Source organism: Erpetoichthys calabaricus, chromosome 14 (genome assembly GCF_900747795.2).
Source record: "Erpetoichthys calabaricus chromosome 14, fErpCal1.3, whole genome shotgun sequence".
Taxonomy (NCBI): domain Eukaryota; kingdom Metazoa; phylum Chordata; class Cladistia; order Polypteriformes; family Polypteridae; genus Erpetoichthys; species Erpetoichthys calabaricus.
Window position 1 is genome coordinate 2,241,842 of NC_041407.2, and position 18,957 is coordinate 2,260,798.

The window sequence follows — 18,957 nt, forward strand, 5'->3', positions numbered from 1 at the left end:
AAAGAGCCCATTGCTCTGTATTAGCAGGAATGGAGAGGACAGGCGGCTCAGGGAGACTATGAACTGGAGATGCCGGATACAAAATGAATGGACGGAAGCATTAACGGGTGGATGAATGAGTGGATGAACTAACCGGAGGAAAGAAAGATGGATGGATGGATGGTTGGCTGGAAGAATGGATGAACCAATCAGAGTATGGATTGATTAATGGATGGACCAATCGATGAATGAATTTACAGGAGGAAGGATGGATAGCTGGGTGAACGGAAGGACAGATGACTCAATGAGAGGATGGGTGGATTAATGAACATATGAATTAGTGGACAGATGGATTAATGGATGGATGAATCACCAGGAGGAACTGATTAATAGAGGGATTAAAATGTGAACTCTCCAAAGGAGACCATTGTGCTAAATTAGTGAGAATGGGCAGGGCACATGGCTCACTGGGACCAAGAACTGGAGAAGCAGGTTATAAAATGGATGGATGAAGGGATGAATGAATGAGATTAAGGGTGAACAGGGTCATGAATGGATGAGTGAAAGAACAGATGGTAGAATGGATAGATTACTGAATAGATGAATCAATCAGAGGATTAATGAATTAATGGACAGATAAATTAGTGGATGGATGGATGAGTGGCTGAATTAATGAGAGGAAAGATGGATGGATAGATAGATGATTGAAGAACAGAAGAATGAATGAATGGATGAATGTAGGATTAATGGATAGATACATCCAATAGTAGAACCACATTGTAATACGCCTCCATGGTGTGCGCTTGGTTTCAGTTTATTGTGCCTTCTTGGCGATGCCAACGTCTTGGTGCAAAGTAAATGAAACACCACTGCCATTAAAGGATCACATTTCAAAATTCAAGTCTCCAATGACGGTTGGTAGAAACATTAACTTGTGACCGGGCTGAAAGCCATCTTCAGAATTTCAAAGTGTTCCTTATGAATAGCAGGTTTAGAACTGAAAGTCTTCCTGGGTTCAAATTCTGGCCAGTCACTTGAATTGCTTTTAGTAAGAAACCTCCAATATACCATAGGATTTGCTGGGACTTTAGGGGACCTCCACAGGAGTGAGTGTGTGCCCTTTGATGAGCAGTCATCCCATCTGAGCTTCATTCCCACCTGCCAGGAAAAGCTCCACCACAATCCTGAAAAGGTCCCAGCATGTGTAGAGATGGGATGGAAGTGCAACGGGTGCCCCTGAGGAGAATGCTGGAGTCACTCATTCAGAAGCCTCTTCAAAGGACCTCACGCAACCCCAAGCTGGCAGAGAAGCAGAATTAGCGCTGGTTGACTGCTTCATGCAAATTGAGCATCTGTGGAGATCTTTCACCAAATTAACTTCCTAAGGAGTTATTTCCGAGGGGTAGTCTTTCAGATTTCCTCAAGGAGTAAAGAGGATTGTCAGAAAGAAAGAAAGAAAGAAAGAAAGAAAGAAAGAAAGAAAGAAAGAAAGAAAGAAAGAAAGAAAGAAAGAAAGAAAGAAAGAAAGAAAGAAAGAAAGAAGGCACCTTTACAGCTGGCACATTCTTTTTCCTAATGTACTTCTAAATCACGCTGCCCCCATGAGCCTAATGTCGTAATTGGCTCATTCATCAAGATGAATCTGGCATCTGCCATAGCCATATATGTTTATCTATTATGTAGCGCCTTTCAACTATCCATCTATCTCTATTATATACTGCCTTTCACATCTATCTATCTATCTATCTATCTATCTATCTATCTATCTATCTATCTATCTATCTATCTATCTATCTATCTATCTATCTATCTATCTATCTATCTATCTAATCCTGCATACTACACCAAATTCTATCTATCTATCTATCTATCTATCTATCTATCTATCTATCTATCTATCTATCTATCTATCTATCTATCTATCTATCTATCTATCTATCTATCTATCTATCTATCTAATCCTGCCTACTACACCAAATTCTATCTATCTATCTATCTATCTATCTATCTATCTATCTATCTATCTATCTATCTATCTATCTATCTATCTATCTATCTATCTAATCCTGCATACTACACCAAATTCTATCTATCTATCTATCTATCTATCTATCTATCTATCTATCTATCTATCTATCTATCTATCTATCTATCTATCTATCTATCTAATCCTGCCTACTACACCAAATTCTATCTATCTATCTATCTATCCATTCTATCTATCTATCTATCTATCTATCTATCTATCTATCTATCTATCTATCTATCTATCTATCTAATCCTGCCTACTATACCAAATTCTATCTATCTATCTATCTATCTATCTATCTATCTATCTATCTATCTATCTATCTATCTATCTATCTATCTGTCTATCTATCTATCTATCTATCTATCTATCTATCTATCTATCTATCTATCTATCTATCTATCTAATCCTACCTACTACACCAAATTCTATCTATCTATCTATCTATCTATCTATCTATCTATCTATCTATCTATCTAATCCTGCCTACTATACCAAATTCTATCTATCTATCTATCTATCTATCTATCTATCTATCTATCTATCTATCTATCTATCTATCTATCTATCTATCTATCTGTCTATCTATCTATCTATCTATCTATCTATCTATCTATCTATCTATCTATCTATCTATCTATCTAATCCTACCTACTACACCAAATTCTATCTATCTATCTATCTATCTATCTATCTATCTATCTATCTATCTATCTATCTATCTATCTATCTATCTATCTATCTATCTATCTATCTAATCCTACCTACTACACCAAATTCTATCTATCTATCTATCTATCTATCTATCTATCTATCTATCTATCTATCTATCTATCTATCTATCTATCTATCTATCTATCTATCTATCTATCTATCTATCTATCTATCATGTGGTGTCTGCTGCCAGTTGTAGCCTGTGACCGACACATTCTTTGGATGGCCTTTGCCATCATAACCTGAGAACAGAAAGATTGCAGCGAGCGAGAGAGAGGGAGAGAGCGAACGGATGTATTCGTGTATTCCAACGCGTGGCCTCCAAGCTCTCATTTAAAGCATTCCAGACATCCTGCTCCAAGACTTTAATAGGGAAACTTCAAACCGATTCTGTGTACCATCGATCATTTCCCTCCAGCTTGTCCTAAAGTCCGCAGAGGCCACCGAATCCGAGAGCCAACAGCCTTCATCAATCATGCCTGCTTAAATAAACCATAGCCATGTATGGGTTTCTGGCCAGACAAGGATTGTGCAGCTGGAATTAGACGTGTGTCCTCTGCAAAGAGAAGGCGGCAAAGCGAAGCTGTGTGTAGAAAGTCACCATCACGCTGAGGCGAGGTGGGTGGCACTGCACATTGAGCTCTTTATTAAAATCAGGGCATGACACGGCTGTCTGCTGCCTCGGATCGCAGTGTTTATCTGCTCATTTACGCCATTCCTCACCCATAACAAGTGACTGCACTTTACTTGTCTGTCTGGGGACTGATGAAATGGTCTGCGAGAAGAAGGGATTCTGGGCTGGTGGGCAGAGGAGTCCACATGAGTCTGTCCCATCATCTTTCACATGTCAGTTCACAGATAAGTGTGGAGCTTCTTCAGTTTGATTTGTCTGTGAACAGTGAAAAGTCAAACGTGTTAATAACGCGTTACTCTTTTGTTTTCAGTTCATGCCCGCACTTTCTGGGCACCAAATCACCGTGGTCTTCATCCGCCATCAGAGTCTGCCTGTTTCCTCAAAATCCACCCAAACTCATAAATGCCTTCAAAGTAAAAATGGAAAACAATAAAAGCAGCTCCATTGTTTAACTCACTTGTCTTTCTCCCAGCCTCACATTTCCCTGTCATGTTAACTCTCGGACTTTTCTCTTTCTTGCAGGTTTGTCCCTCTTCCTCTTTGCTGTGTCTGAACTGCTCATCGTGACCCGGGCAGGTACGAAGGCCTACAGCTCATGTGAAAGCCGTAATGGATGGACTGGCACCCCGACTGGAATGGAGGCTGATTCCTTGGACCTGCTCGACTCAGTCTCTAAAGATATCTCAATGAACTGCCAGGTAAAGTGAATGCCACCCAGGTGCCACCCCAGAACTGCCAATGTAGTTCATAAAATCCTGATCATTGGACTATGAGACCAGATGAAAAGAAACCAGCACAAGATAATACTAATAATCAAATGATACATTGTGTCCTAACATTATTAGGCAATGACCAGCTGACCCACCTTACAGTTAGTGCTGTCAGGATAGGGCCAGGACCCCCATGATGGCCATTTGGATTAAACAGCTCTGAGAATGGATCGATGCCCACATTTCTGTTGGTATGCGCATGTGTGTGTGCGTATTCATGGAAGAGACTGAGAGGAGAAAACCCACACAGCAGCAAGGCTTCCAGTTGGGGGCTCCACCAGTTCATGGACTGCTAGCCCCTCATACACATACACACATGTAAAAGGGTGGCACGGGTGTGGTGGTTGACGCTGCTCTCTCTCTTATCCAGTGTTCTGTTTAGTCATTCTCTCCATGGCCCTGTGTTTCCACAAAGACCGACTGGTTAGCTAAACTCTAAATTGGGTCCCTGTGATGGACTGGCACCCTGTCCAAGGTTGTTCTCCACCTTGATGACCATGAGCTGCATTACAGGTTCAAGTAAAGGACCGGGTTTCATTGGGGGCATAGCAAAGTTCTGCTGTTTAGGTGGTGGGTTTGGGTCACAGCATAAGCCTGGCAGAAGAAGACCTGGGCGCTGCCCCATCTGGAGGACTGCTGAGCAAGGTACTGAATGGCACTCAGAAGTGAGACCATGAGGATACGACCATGAGGAAAATCTGGGAAGTGTATGGAGAGCCAGAAATGGAGGGGATGTGGTGAGGACCAGGAGCTGCAAATGAAGTAAGAGTTGAAGATTTGCACTGCAATGATGGTGAAGATCCATCAGAAAGGGGAAGAAGGCCACCCAAGGCCACAGAAAGAGGAGACGGAGAGTTTGAAATGACAACAATGAAGTCAGCTGACATTTCTAACTGAGTTTTTCTTCCATGTGAACAGCACTGTTTGAGTGATGACTGCTGGTGATGAGAGACTAGCTTGGCTCAAAAAATGGATGGATGGTTGGATGGACAACAAGGAAGAAGTCAGAAACCAGCAGCGGTTTGTCTGCCTGCCAATCCTGAGACGGGGCAAAGGAGTGTGTGCCTCTCTAGGGGAGGTCATGAGAATCCTTCAGAAATACAGCATCACAAGAGATGTTTATTAAAATATGACCGCTGTTTATCCTCACATGCCGTTTAAGTGCACAGCCGTCTGGTTGCTTATCCAGTCTGTACGTGACTCCATGGCAGGACGATTAGTAATACTCCAGCGGGCACAGTTCCCACATTCAATGGACAGGAGGGCATGTATTCCCATTCCACTTACATTTAAAAAAAAAAAAAAAAAAATATATATATATATATATATATGGCATTTGGGGTCTCCTTACATATATAATATATATATATATATATATATATATATATATATATTGCATTTAGAGTCTCCTTATTTGTTATATACTTTAAAATATCACCCACCTTAATAAAAGGATAAGTGCCTGTCTACGGCTCTGTCTGTTTGCTCTATCATTCCAACAGATGGTCCATCACAAACCTTAACACTGCTTTTCATGAATCCTGTACTAAATGGCACATAACAGAGACATATGCACTGTTTTTGTCATTCCAGCAGATGGCGCATCACAAACATTTTAAGTAGTAAAATATATTGCATTTGTCATTCTAACAGATGCAGCATTACAAACATTAACACTGATTTTTACAAATCCCATACCAAATGGCATACAAAAGAGACATATGTATTGCATTTGTCATTCCAACAGATGGCACATCACAAACATTTTAAGCAATAAAATATATTGTATTTGTCATTCTAAAAGATGCCCAATTACAAATATTAACACACTGGGCACACCCCCACTTATAAGCCAGGCAACGCCCCCTTAGATGCAAAGCTCCTCTGTAACGTTGTCTTACTTTGGGAGGCTCAATACTTTAAGGGGGACTGCTGGATCACCCTGTTATTTCCAAGCCCATCCAATTTGCTATTTTTAGCTTTGTCACCAGGTATGTCACACAGTTGTCATAAATTGCTCTTGCACTATAAATGTTTGTAATGCGCCATCTGTTGGAATGACAAATGCAAAGCATCACATTTCTAAATACATTATAAAATACAGTACATTCTAATAGATGTGTTTTATAACTGCAAACGTTAACGCCTATGGTCTACAGTGATCATTTCGACTTCATCATGTTTTAGTCGGGCAGCACAATGCGTTTATATTTCCTCCTAAATGTATATTCAAAGTCGTGGGCCATAAATTCAGTGCCTGTGATCACTTTGACGGCACGGAGGCAGTTGGCCAAAAGACAAGGATGGGGGGGTGAAGAGTCGTTTATGGACAGATCTGTGTGTCACCCTTTTTTCATACAAATATTACTTTTTTGATTTTTGTTATAATTATTGCTGTTTCTGAATTTTGAACAGACAAATAGATGGCCAGACAGAAGGATGGATGGATGGACTGGTGAGCAAATGGACAGGCAGATGGCTGATGCACTGCTAATCAGAAAAGGTCATGCAAAGTCATGGGCCGTAAGTTCGATGCCAGTGGTCACTGGGAGTACCCCCGGAGGTATTAGCTAGCCAAGAAATGAGAGGATACTGGTGCCGAGCTGTTTATGGGCAGGTCCTATTTCGGATATTTTACTTTTAAATTTTAAAATGAACTAATATTGTTTATGAAATTGGATGCATGGATGGATGGCTGCACTGCTGAATGAATACACGGGTGCAAGGACAGACAGACAGATGGATGACTAAACAGATGGGCTCATAACCACAATCATGGGCACCCCAAATGAGATGAGGGTCCACTGACAGGTCCCGTGTGTCGCCATTGATATCTCGGCTCTCCTGCCAGTCGCTTCTGGAGGCCTTTGCACTGCTGAACTCTGCTCCTCCAGAAGACATCTCCTCCTCCTCCTTCTCCTCCGCCATTTCACAGTCACGCCACTCCTGTATTTCACACGCAGAACTGCTGGGAAACTCTTTACGTCGGATTTTCCGGCTCTGAGCGGGAAGACCTAAGGAGACGTCCAAAAGGCCTGTGGATGAGCAATTTACACCACAGAGGATTCTTGTGTCTGCGCAGAGCCACTGGCGTCACCCCACTTGTAATTGGCAGGTTCGTTTGAGGCCACCGTGCCAGGTCTTATCAGGCAGGACTCTGTAATGTCTGCCCGGTGTTCTCTCTGGATATTTACGGCGCGGGAGTGCTGGTCTTGACAGTGCACTGAGTCTTTGTTATGATGGCCGCCCAGCTCTGCGTCATTTACGCTGCTTGTGTCTTTTCTAAAAATGAATCAGAGCCCATTCCCAAAACATCCATCATTCTTCCATCCCTGCTTGATCCGCTACTGGGTCATGCAGTGGAGAAATGTAGACGGTGTTATCAAGTGCAAGGTGGGAGGCAAGCACCCATTAACATAACTTGAGCACGTTCAAGACACGGGAGGACACACTCGTGGAGATGAACTGGGGTCCCGACTGCTGTGTGGACCACTGACACCGACGGTTTGTTTCAGACTGGAAAACTTTCAGCTTTGAATTCTCATTTGGGTTCGAGTGATAAACATCCAGCCACCTGATTACTGCACCAGTCTGAAGTCAAAGGATTTTTATGGTTCATAGTTTCGATATCTTTTGAGACCTTTAAAGTTATTCTGAACTTTTGAAGCCAAAACCCCTTGATAGGCCCATGTAATCCAAACAGTCCAGCTGCAGTCAAGACAGTTTTAGGCCCTCAGACAGATTCAATGACCTGAGACATTCTGAGGCCCGTAAGACCACGCCCCTGTTTAGCTGCATCACTTTTGACTCCACCCACTTTCCACGCTCCCAACCCTTTGTACACTTTTGTGCTAAATGAACTGTTATAGTAATGGTGGCAAAGTGAACGTGTGTGCAAAAATAATATTTATCTATATATATAAAATTCTTTTCGCGTTTGAAACGGAAATGACGTACGACCACGCGATATGGAAATTACGTTGAGAACAAAGTGGACGCTGGGAGGCACGGAATGTCGGGCTGCTCTGCCGAGTTGAGAGCTTCACAGTTTCGGGCAGCGTCCTCTCTTCTCGCATTGTTTGTGACACTTCAAGTGGGAGAGTGGAAATCTTTGCAAATGAGTGTAATCGGCGCCATCGAAGCAGGACTGTGTTTGTAAATTGCCCTACACGACTACTTACTGTCCCTTAAAGTGAGTTCGGGTCACTAAAACCCCGCAACATTCAAGATTGCTTTTGTAATCAATTATTTTAAGAAGATGGAGAGTTTACATCTAAGAAGATGTACAGACTTCTTCATGTCAAATGTTGGACTTGGGAATTGTTTGGACCTTCTGCCTGTTAAGCATGGAAGGGCAGCGTCCACATTTATCAGAATTATTTTTCTCTTGAATCACAGGCACGTAGTGCAAGGTTGTCGGGCGCTGTAATTCCTTTCTGTATTTGGCGCCCTCGTGCCAACCAATTAACCTGTTCCACACCATCCCTCCATAGGCACGCGATGACGTGAATGTGTCTGCAAAAAGTGGCGCCTCCTGCCCTACAAAAATACTATAAAAGTCGATCAGCTGGCGCGCGCATAGCTGTGCCGGCCTTTGAGACGGTGACTGCGCTTCTGCCTTAAGTGAAAGTCAGCACTTTTAATTTTTTTCCTCCTTCCCCTGAGCTATAGACCAGACAACTGCAAACACGGGATCCCTTTTCTAGACCGCAGCAAACTAATATTAAGGTGCTTCGCACTTTCTTTTGCACGTATAGGGTTATGAGGTCGCGGGAGGCACGCACAGGAGTGGAGGACCGACAGTGCCATCCCGGCTGGGTAATGGCAGGGCCGTCTCCCCAGTCTACACGAGACCCGCTGCGACGCTCCCCAAAAGGCGCTCATATCATCAGCGAAGACGTCTCTCTACACTATATAAAAGAAAAAGGCAAATTTCCGTTCTTTATACCTTTCTTCCTTTTATTCCAAACCAAAGCCTTTCTCTCTTAACACTGCAGAGGACACAAAACTAATTTTCCTTAATTGCTGGTAATGCCAGTAAGGCACATTACCACAGGCAGAAATTTGGACGTTCACATAGAAAATGTAATTTCTATATCACAGCCATCGTGTAGCGCCTTTCAAAAGGGATCTACTACCGAGAGATGATCCAAATACATTTTAGCTGCTGTTAGTACTACTTACCTGTTGTGTTATAGTGCCTTTAAAATGTAGTTTACCCGAAACCACTCCAGTAGTGCTCAATGTATCTTTACTTCTTAAAATGTTAATATGTTACTGTTTAATAACTTATAGACTACATTTTATTTTTTTCCTTTGCACTCAGTGAGCAAAGCCACTGGGTAATCATCCATCCGTCCATTTTCCAACCTGCTGAATCCAAACACAGGGTCACGGGGGTCTGCTGGAGCCAATCCCAGCCAATCCCACGCAGGGTGCCAACCCACCGCAGGACACACACAAACACACCAAGCACACATTAGGGCCAATTTAGAATCGCCAATCCACCTAACTTGCATGTCTTTGGACTGTGGGAGGAAACCGGAGTGCCCGGAGGAAACCCACGCAGACACGGGGAGAACATGCAGACTCCACGCAGGGAGGACCCGGGAAGCGAACCCAGGTCTCCCAACTGCGAGGCAGCAGCGCTACCCACTGCGCCACCGTGCCGCCACTGGGTAATCAGCTAGTTATAAATAAAAAAGCTTCACCTGAATGTGTCCTCCCGTGTCTTGAACGTGCTCAGGTTATGTTAATGGGTGCTTGCTGAATAAATTAAATGTATTATTATTATTCATTATTAATCCCGCAGGGTTCCGGCACCTTCGATGATGTCACTTCCGGTCCCTGCTTCTGATGGCAACAACAACAACAACAATATTTATTTCTAGAGCACATTTTCATATAAATGAAGGAGCTGAAAGTGCTTTATAGGATGAAGAAAGAGAAAAAAGACAAAATATAACAATAAAATGAGGCAATACTAATTAACATAGAATAAAAGTAAGGTCCGATGGTCAAGAAGGACAGAAAAAACAAAATCTGCCGGGGTTCCGAGGCCACGACACCGTCCAGCCCAAATCACACTGGGCATTCTACCTCACATCAATGATCTCAATCAGTCATCATGGTTTTCAAACTTCGCATAGAAGAACTTGATGATGATGGTCATGTGGACTTTAATCCAATGACGTCACTTTCTGGTCCCGCGTCTGATGATGTCATTCCCAGTCCCGCCTTTGACGACATCACTTTCCGGCCCCGCCTCTGATTACGTCACTTTCCAGCCCTGCCTCTGATGACGTCACTTCCGCTTCCAAGACCCCCCCCCCCGATGACGTCACCCTCCCCCACACTGGCCTTTAAAGCGGCCATCTTGATTCAATTCAGTTCTGTTTTGGACAACTCACAATCTTTAACTCCCTTTTTGCAGCCAAGGCCCATCATACAGGTGGCTGCCCCAAACCTTAATGATGTCTGTTTGTCGTTCTTGTGACAAAGCGTCTCTTGGTATTTGTGGCGGGGGCGCGAGCTGCCATCCCCAATGGGTACACAAAGTCACTCGGCTAACAGTGAAGGTCTGAGCTGGGCGACTCAAACGACTACTTTACGCCTCTTCGTGCGTCTGAGGGCAAGTGCGTCATTGCTCTGGAGCATAAACTCCTCCACAATGAATATAAATATTACAATTTTGTACCCCAGTAATAATACGGTACTAATGATATAACACAGACAGCACTCTAAAGAGCTCCTAAATGTAGTATTACATATTTTGACTGATTTATTCCATTCAGAGTCTATAAGAATATGGAGTGTTAATCGTAGCCGAGTGCCGCATGTCATTTATTCTTCTTCATCTTGTTCCTTAGCATTTCCCATTTTTAAGTGGGGTCAGCCTTCTGACTGCCAGTGTAGATCCTTAGCCACACAGCTACCACTCCGTTGAGCGCAGCTTATAACTAACGTATTAAAAAGTGTGGTCTTGTGAATGAGACATGGCAAACGCAGATATAAAATGTAAACTAAAAAATACAAAATGGGGAGATCTTTTGTTCAATTTGTTCCTAATATATGACACCAAAATGACCGCTTTGGGTGCAGAACTGAGAGACCTCGCTAGTTTAGAAGTTTAATAAATGCTGAATCCACGTTTGAGTGCAGGAACTAAAGGGAACTGAAATTGTCATGAGGGGCGTCTGTTCACCAGAGATACAGGGGAGGAGTGTCCAGAAGGGGTGGGGGCGTCAATTTATGGACCTCATAGTGTCTGAAGTGCTCAGATCTGTCCGAGGCCTAAAACAGTCCTGACTGCAGCTGGACACTTCTCAAGCCGGCTGGTGGAGTATTGGAGGCCCCTCTAGCCTGGGCACAAGACCAGCACAAAATCTTTTCAAATGCCGATATTTATTTGTTACGATCAAAAGAATAACAAAATAAAAACACTAAATACGGGTTTGCCTAAAAGATATGAAATCCTAAAACAGAAACAATCCAAAACAAAACTCACCATGATGGCCTCCTCCTCAAACGTCAGCCAATGAACCACTGCAGCACTCTGCCTCCGCTATATGTAGGTTCAGGGCGGTCCTTCAGATGTGATGTCACTGTGGCCACACCCACAGCACACAAGGAACACAACAGAACACATAATAAAGAGATAAACAGGACACTGATTACAAAAATACATAAATACAATAAAAACCTGAAAACAGTGGTTTAAAAATGAACCAGGAAAACGCAAAAAAGAAAGTTAAACATAAGCCAGGGAACAGTGCTCAGCCGAAACAGGACAGCAGCACTCAAGTGATTCTCAATTACTCTGTGATCATCTGTGTCGGAGGTCTCAGCCTGTCCCACCATCACTAATAAATCCTACAAAGACTAGCATGTATATAAACAGAGTGGGGCGGGACTTATCACTTTGGTCAATGTGGGGTGTGGCTTAACCCTCACTTGAGTGACAGCAAAGACTTGCAGGTATATAAACAGAGTGGGGCGGGACTTATCACTTTGGTTACTGTGGGGTGTGGCCTAACCCTCACTAGAGAGACAGCAGACATTTAGTTGATACTTCTGGAAGAATTGTCAGCCTCTCCTCTCTTTTGTGTAGCAGTGGGTCACTGGTCACATCTATCTGCTCATCTGTCCGTCCCTTCATTGAAACCTTTGTCACCTGTAGGTAGCGGTGTGTGTCATTTTATTCTCTTCATGCTTTTTTTTTATGTAGGTTTTATGCGATTGCCCTTTCAGAGAGAGGCATCTTGACATTTCATTATCACATCTTATGGTGACTGAGAGCAAAGCCACAGGCTTTACAACTCAGTGAAATGATTCGCCGTCAAAGTGTCTCTGTACGCTGTGGACCAAAGTTCTTAAAAATAGAAAGGTGCTAACGAAAAAGTGCTCCAGGCTGTGAGGCTTGATTTCACACTTTGTAACTTCTGAATTAAAGCACAGCGTGTAATAAATGAACTCATGAATTAAGCACTAATAGTAGGAAATTACAAATGACAGGCATTGCCACCAGCAGCTCACCTGTCACCTCTGACCAGTTCACACCAGCCTGTCCTGCTGAGCAGCCGGCGGTCGTGAAGGACCTGCAGAATGGGGCAATGTGGAAGGCCTACATCGAGTTAGCTGGAAGGCATTGTGTCGCCACACGTCCTTAGGAGAAGGAGCCTGTGCTTTAACGGGTTCCGATCCATCATGAAGAACGGGATCAGCTCCTCTCAGACCTCAAGAATCATTTGTCCTCACATGTAGGCCATCCACCAAGTCCTGCTAAATGCCACTTACTGTCCGTCTGTGATACAGAACCTTTCATAAGTATCTATCTAATTATTACATAGTGCCTTTAATTTCTATCTCTCTCTCCCTCTATTATATAGTGCCTTTCATCCTAATCCTGCCTACTATACCAAATTCTATCTATCTATCTATCTATCTATCTATCTATCTATCTATCTATCTATCTATCTATCTATCTATCTATCTATCTATCTACTTTATATACAGCACCTTTCATGTCTGTTTTATGGTGTCTTTAATATCTATCTATTATGTGGTGTCTTCACATTTATCTATTATACAGTGTCTTTCACATTTATCATGTGGCACCGTTTATATCTGTCTGTCCGTCTGTCTACAGTCATTCATCTCGACCTATCCACCCATTCCAAGTCTCATCATTCCAATGTGTTCTGCATGTCGGAGATTTTTGGCAAACCGGTGTGTGTGCTCACTAGGTGTGTGTCAATGCGCTTCTTCTCTCCCTCCCTCCCATTACAAAAAGAGCAACCCAGCAAAACGGGCTGAAAACAGGACGATTAAGGCCGCCGGCCTGCTTGATAAATGGCTTTCAGATTTGTTTGTCCAGCTCCGCGTGACCTCCTGCCGCTCTTGGTTTGATTATTCTTGAGTATTTAATCAAATCCTTCTGCTTTAAGCATATGGCTGAGGGGTCATGTGGTCAAATAAAGCACATCCTTTCCCTTTTATGTCAATATTAAATTATAAAAATCAAAGTTTAGATTCTACGGGGCACATTAAGAGATTAGATTAGCTTCTGTAACACTCACAGTGTTTTTATTTGCAGTGTTGTAACCATCAAATTTGATGTTAATGGCCACCACTTCCCTCGGCTCACCTTCTCCTAACTACATTTTTATTTCATTAACCCACCTTTGTTGTGTACAGCACCTTCAGAATGTGCTTAACAGCGTTTCAACAGCCCAGTATCAAATATAAAAACCTGAGCTGGTAAGAAAGAACAGAAAATCTCAAAAAAGAAAACAAAATGCTACCCAGATAGATGCCAGGCGGTGACCAAGTACACAAAGCAGAAGAGACCCTTCTAAATCCAACTGAGGGTCGTGGCATGGTGCCCTGGGCAGCGCACATTCCCAGACGGGGTGCCAGCACATCGCAGGACCCACCCATAGGGGGCGACGTTAGAGTGGAAAATTAACACAGAAGTGGGCACGTGTCACGCAGAAATCTGTCCCTTCTTTGCTTGTCGCGCTATCTTAAAAACGTTAGAAGATGGCGGGACCTTTTTTTTGCTGACCACAGAGTGCTTTCCAAAATATTTTTTTTTTGTGTTTTATAACGCGGAGTGAACTTTTTTTTTTAATGTGCCATCGCAGCCTGGAGAATACTGGGCATTACGAAGTCATGCAGATAGCACTGATCATCCCCTCACGTTGGAGACGGCCAACATGTAGACCCCCTCTTTTAAGCTCATCCTGCTGCCCATTACTGACTGCCGAGTCGTGCTCTCTTGGCACTGGATGGGTAGATGATGTGGCCGTTCTTCGTTTCTCATCTCATTTGAACTTTTTGCTCTTTATTAATTATCTTCTGCCCGTTACCGTCGATGCCAGCTGTGGAGCCGGTGTATTCCTTATGTCGATAATTGTAACGTTTTAACGCCGTGTAGTCAATTCCACCTGTCCAGCGCCTGGTCAAAAACGGGCGCAAAGCATAATGGTTCGGGTGTGATTTAGATTATACGGTGATTGTTCAAGACAATTAATAAATCAATTGTCTTGAACAATCACCGTATAAACTAAATCACACCTGGGCCGTTTTGCGCCCGTTTTTCGCCACCGCCACGTTTACTTCTTTGTTTTTACATGAAATACTAAAGAGTAGAGTGGCCAATGGCTAACAACGCCACAAAAGGCAGTCCCCTCTCCCTCCTGGCTTCTCCCCTCAGCCGCCTCTAACCCGGCTTTGGCTGCTGGTGACACACAGTCGACTCTCAAGGTCCTTAGCAGGCTGGCCCACGCCGCTGCCCCTCGCTTTATCACTCAAGCAGCCTTCCGTCAGCGAGCGGACACCAGAGCGTCTGACACCGGCGCTGATTGGCTGTAAAGTTGAGTGAGGAGCAACAACTCGAGCCGATGCTGTCAGTCCCGGGGCAGCCGACGAGCGCGCGGCTCTCGCCTTTGGATCCCGTTGGGTTGTTTTTTTTCTTTCTTTTTTTTCCCGAGAGGATTTCGCGTTGACATCACAAGGGTGCGGACTTTTGGTTTTAGGCAATGAGAATACCCAGGAGCCGGTGTCTGAACTGCGCCTGAAGGTGGATGTGTGGTGTAAAAGCGCCACGAGCAGGAACAGGGAGAGGAAGAGGAGGAGGAGGATGCACGAGGAGCCGTCCGCGACCTAACGCGTTTAAAAAGTGAACTCATGCTAACTTTCACTTCCAGCAGGGGCGGAAAGCTGCTGTCCGGCAGGGCGACCGTGCGGTCACTTCTGGTCCTGATTATGTCTCTGTGGGAAAGCAAACAGGTAAGAGAAAGCGGAGCCGGGCGGGACCCTCCTGCGAAGCCGTTAAGGAGCGCCCCGTGGTCCGCATTGATCTCAGCTCTCGGGGTCCCGCGGATCACTTTGAAGATCTATCAGCAGGAATTGGACTTTAATATTAAACATGACAGCGGTAGGATTAATGATCATATAAAAAAAATCTTAAGATATGAAAGAACGTCAGGAAGGAAGGAAAAAAATATTAATAATAGAGGAGAACTAAAAAAATGAATAATTAAAAGGGAAGCGGCTCACTCATTCGAAGGGATACGTTTAGAAAGCGGGGTGGCGCAGCGGTCTTTGCAGACAGTCAATTTCGTCTGTGTGTTTGTGTAGGATGTTCTCCGGGGTGAGTGAGCGCGTGTCCGCAATGGGCTGCCATCCCATCCTGCAGGCTGCACCCCGAAACCAACATGGAATTGGAGTTAAAGGGTCTGAGAGGTTAAACTGTCACTTTAAGAGTTTATTCGAGTGTAAAGAAAGCAAAACAGATCTAAGAACGTTTTATTATAACTACGTGTAGTTTGGCCAATGAGACCACCTTTCATATCTATCTATCTATCTATCTATCTATCTATCTATCTATCTATCTATCTATCTATCTATCTATCTATCTATCTATCTATCTATATTATATATTGCCAATCACATCTATAAATCTATCTCTATTATATAGCTCCTTTCACATCTATCTATCTATCTATCTATCTATCTATCTATCTATCTATCTATCTATCTATCTATCTATCTATCTATCTATCTAATCCTGCCAACTATGCTATCTATCTAGTGGTTAAGGCTTTAGACTGCAAACCCCGAGGCTGTGGGTTCAAACCCGGCTGCTGATGCTGTGTGACCCTGAGCAAGTCCCTTCACCTGCGTGTGCTCCAAATGGAAAAACAAAAAGCATTTAAACAAGCTCAACTGTTGTAAGTTATCTTGGATAAAAGCATCAAGTGAAAAAGTAAAAAAAAAAAAATATATATATATATATATAATATGGTATATATTTATATAGTGCCTTTCACATTAATCTATGTATTATACAGAGCCTTTGTCATCTATTATATAGTGCATTTCACATCTATCATATTATAATAATAATTCAGCTTATTTTTAAATATACAGCTCTTTACTAAGTGCAGACACTGAGTGCTGTGATGAGTTCTCAAGTAAAATGCAGATATAAAGTTTAATAACAATAATAATAAGAAGAAAATAAATGATTACAGTCAAGCGCCGGTTGGCACTGCTGCCTCACACCTCCAGGGGGTCCAGGGTCAAATCAGTGCCAGTCTGTCGGCCTCTCAGGGCATCCACATGGCTTTCTTCACATTGCATGTTGGCTTCTTTGGCTTTTCTAAATGGAGTGTGGTTGGTCTTTGATGAAATGGGGTCTCTTTTAGCACAGGTTTCTCCTTTTTGGCAAGATGGAAAATAAAAAAGCAGTCTGTCGTTTCTGCAAGATAAAATAGATCAAACAGTCATAAAATTAGTACAAAAAGAAACATGAAATGGAGGTTCTGTATGAGCCACTGAGAGAAAGTGAGAGAGGGAGCATCATTGATATTTGCAACACACTGTCACCCACCAGCCAAGCCCTAAAGTGAATTTACTGATATCAGTGAGGAGAGTAACAGGCCAGGGAGAACTTGCATGAAGATGGTAAAACCCATTCAGGCAACTAGTAGGCAGCACCTTGTCACTAACTGAGGCAAGTGGCACCCTGTGGCACACTTAACATTTACATTTATTCACTTAGCAGATGCGCCAGTTCAAAGCAGCTTGCAAAAAATGTCAACATAATCATGTAAACATCAGTCTGGGAGACTGTTTTGGAACAAGTGTGACAGGGACAAGGTTACAGAATTGATTCTCACAAGTCATGAGCTTGGAACAAAATGCCTTAATTACAAGGACCTATAAAAGCCATCTTCAGTTAGACTGAAATTCACAGGACAAGAAAATCTTCAAAGTTTTTAAGAGAAGTACGCTGGGAGCTACCTGAGGGGTCCCACCGTTTTAAAGTCAAGCAGCACTTAAGGGCCTGACAACAGGGAGGGAGCGCTAAGCTGGTAGTCATGCAGCAGCAGAGTCTCTCCTGCAACCTGCAAATGGTTCAAAGGTTGACTTGGATATTTGTGAGTTTGCCAGCCACTCTGTACCTGGTGGGAAGTCGAGTTTGAAGCTGAAACATCGAGTTGGATAAAAGAAGAACAGAAGCTGGGAACGGAAGAAGAAGGAAGAGGACGATCGAACGGGAGGTCAGACAGAATGCGTAGTGACACCAAGGAGGTGAGAAAGTGGAAAAGCCAAACCACCAGCAGCCTGAGCAACAGACCTGAACAGGACGGCCCAGAGGGGCAGCACAAGTTTATCAGCCATCATTCTGTTTTACTTTGATCAGCTCATATTTATGCATTTTATCTATTCAATGCCTTACTTTGTATTGTTTTAGGCATTACTCAGAGTGTCAATAAATTTCAGCTGTTAGCATAGTTGGCAGGTTTAGATAGATAGATAGATAGATAGATAGATAGATAGATAGATAGATAGATAGATAGATAGATAGATAGCGTAGTTGGCAGGATTAGATAGATAGATATCTATCTATCTATATATCTATCTATCTATGATATAGTGCCTTTCGTATCTATCTATCTATCTATCTATCTATCTATCTATCTATCTATCTATCTATCTATCTATCTATCTATCTATCTATCTATCTATCTATCTATCTATCTATCTATCTATCTAATAGTTTCTATTCTATCATATGGTGCCTTTCATATTATTTTATTTTATGGTATATGTATATATTTTTTTTTTTTTTCCCATCATAAAAGGCATCACTTGCCAGTTGCATGTGCCTCCAATGCCAAGGATATATAATATGAGGTATATCAATTAGTCCAGTATTTACCAATTCCTCTTATGATTAATGTAAGATGTGAAGTTTTCTAGTCCAACAAAAATTCTCCATATAAATTCAGACCTCTTCTATACTGAAATGTTTGTCCCTGCGGCTTTTTTGATTGTGAATGCCTCCCTCATTGTTCCAAGAATGAACTGTTAGAATGGAAGACATTTGAAAGGGAAGTTCATTTTTACAGCTTATGGATGCTGAATAGTCAATGTCGTGCCAGGCTTTCCATTCTGTTGTGCTCACGTCACCCTGTCGGGGTGTCTGCCAGTTTTCCGTCACCGAGTCAAAAGCAGAGCTGCTGGAAATGGGGGAATGCAGAAGTAGATAAGGTGGGTGAGAGATGTGGTTACCCACCCTAATCACACCCTTGACTATTCACAGAGTCAAGAGTTTCTTGTTAGTCAGTACCACCCAGCTGTGCAGTTAGGGAAAAATTTCAGCGTGTGTGTATTCACATTTTTCTGCCATCTTGAGACTTCACCACTTTGTTTCTTTATATCCTGTGTATCTAAGTGTGTAGCTCACTGCTGCCTATAGATTCCTGAATGAAAACAGCGCTAAAGAAATACTTTCATTCAAAGCAGAATTCAAATGA

At 42.8% G+C, this 18,957-nt stretch overlaps 2 protein-coding genes across 2 annotated transcripts in view; one reads left to right on the top strand and one right to left on the bottom strand.

The window, feature by feature from the left end:
• mprip (myosin phosphatase Rho interacting protein) overlaps positions 1–18,957 on the bottom strand; it is a 438,384-nt gene that overhangs the window by 366,623 nt on the left and 52,804 nt on the right. The gene's annotated exons all lie outside the window — the stretch shown is intronic.
• The window catches only part of LOC114664408 (glucagon-like peptide 2 receptor), a 38,598-nt gene continuing 34,574 nt past the window's right edge, over positions 14,934–18,957 (top strand). The window contains exon 1 of the mRNA XM_051918816.1: positions 14,934–15,418. Within this exon, the coding sequence (XP_051774776.1) occupies positions 15,317–15,418 (102 nt within the window). The 5' untranslated portion in view covers positions 14,934–15,316. The remainder of the gene's footprint in view (positions 15,419–18,957) is intronic.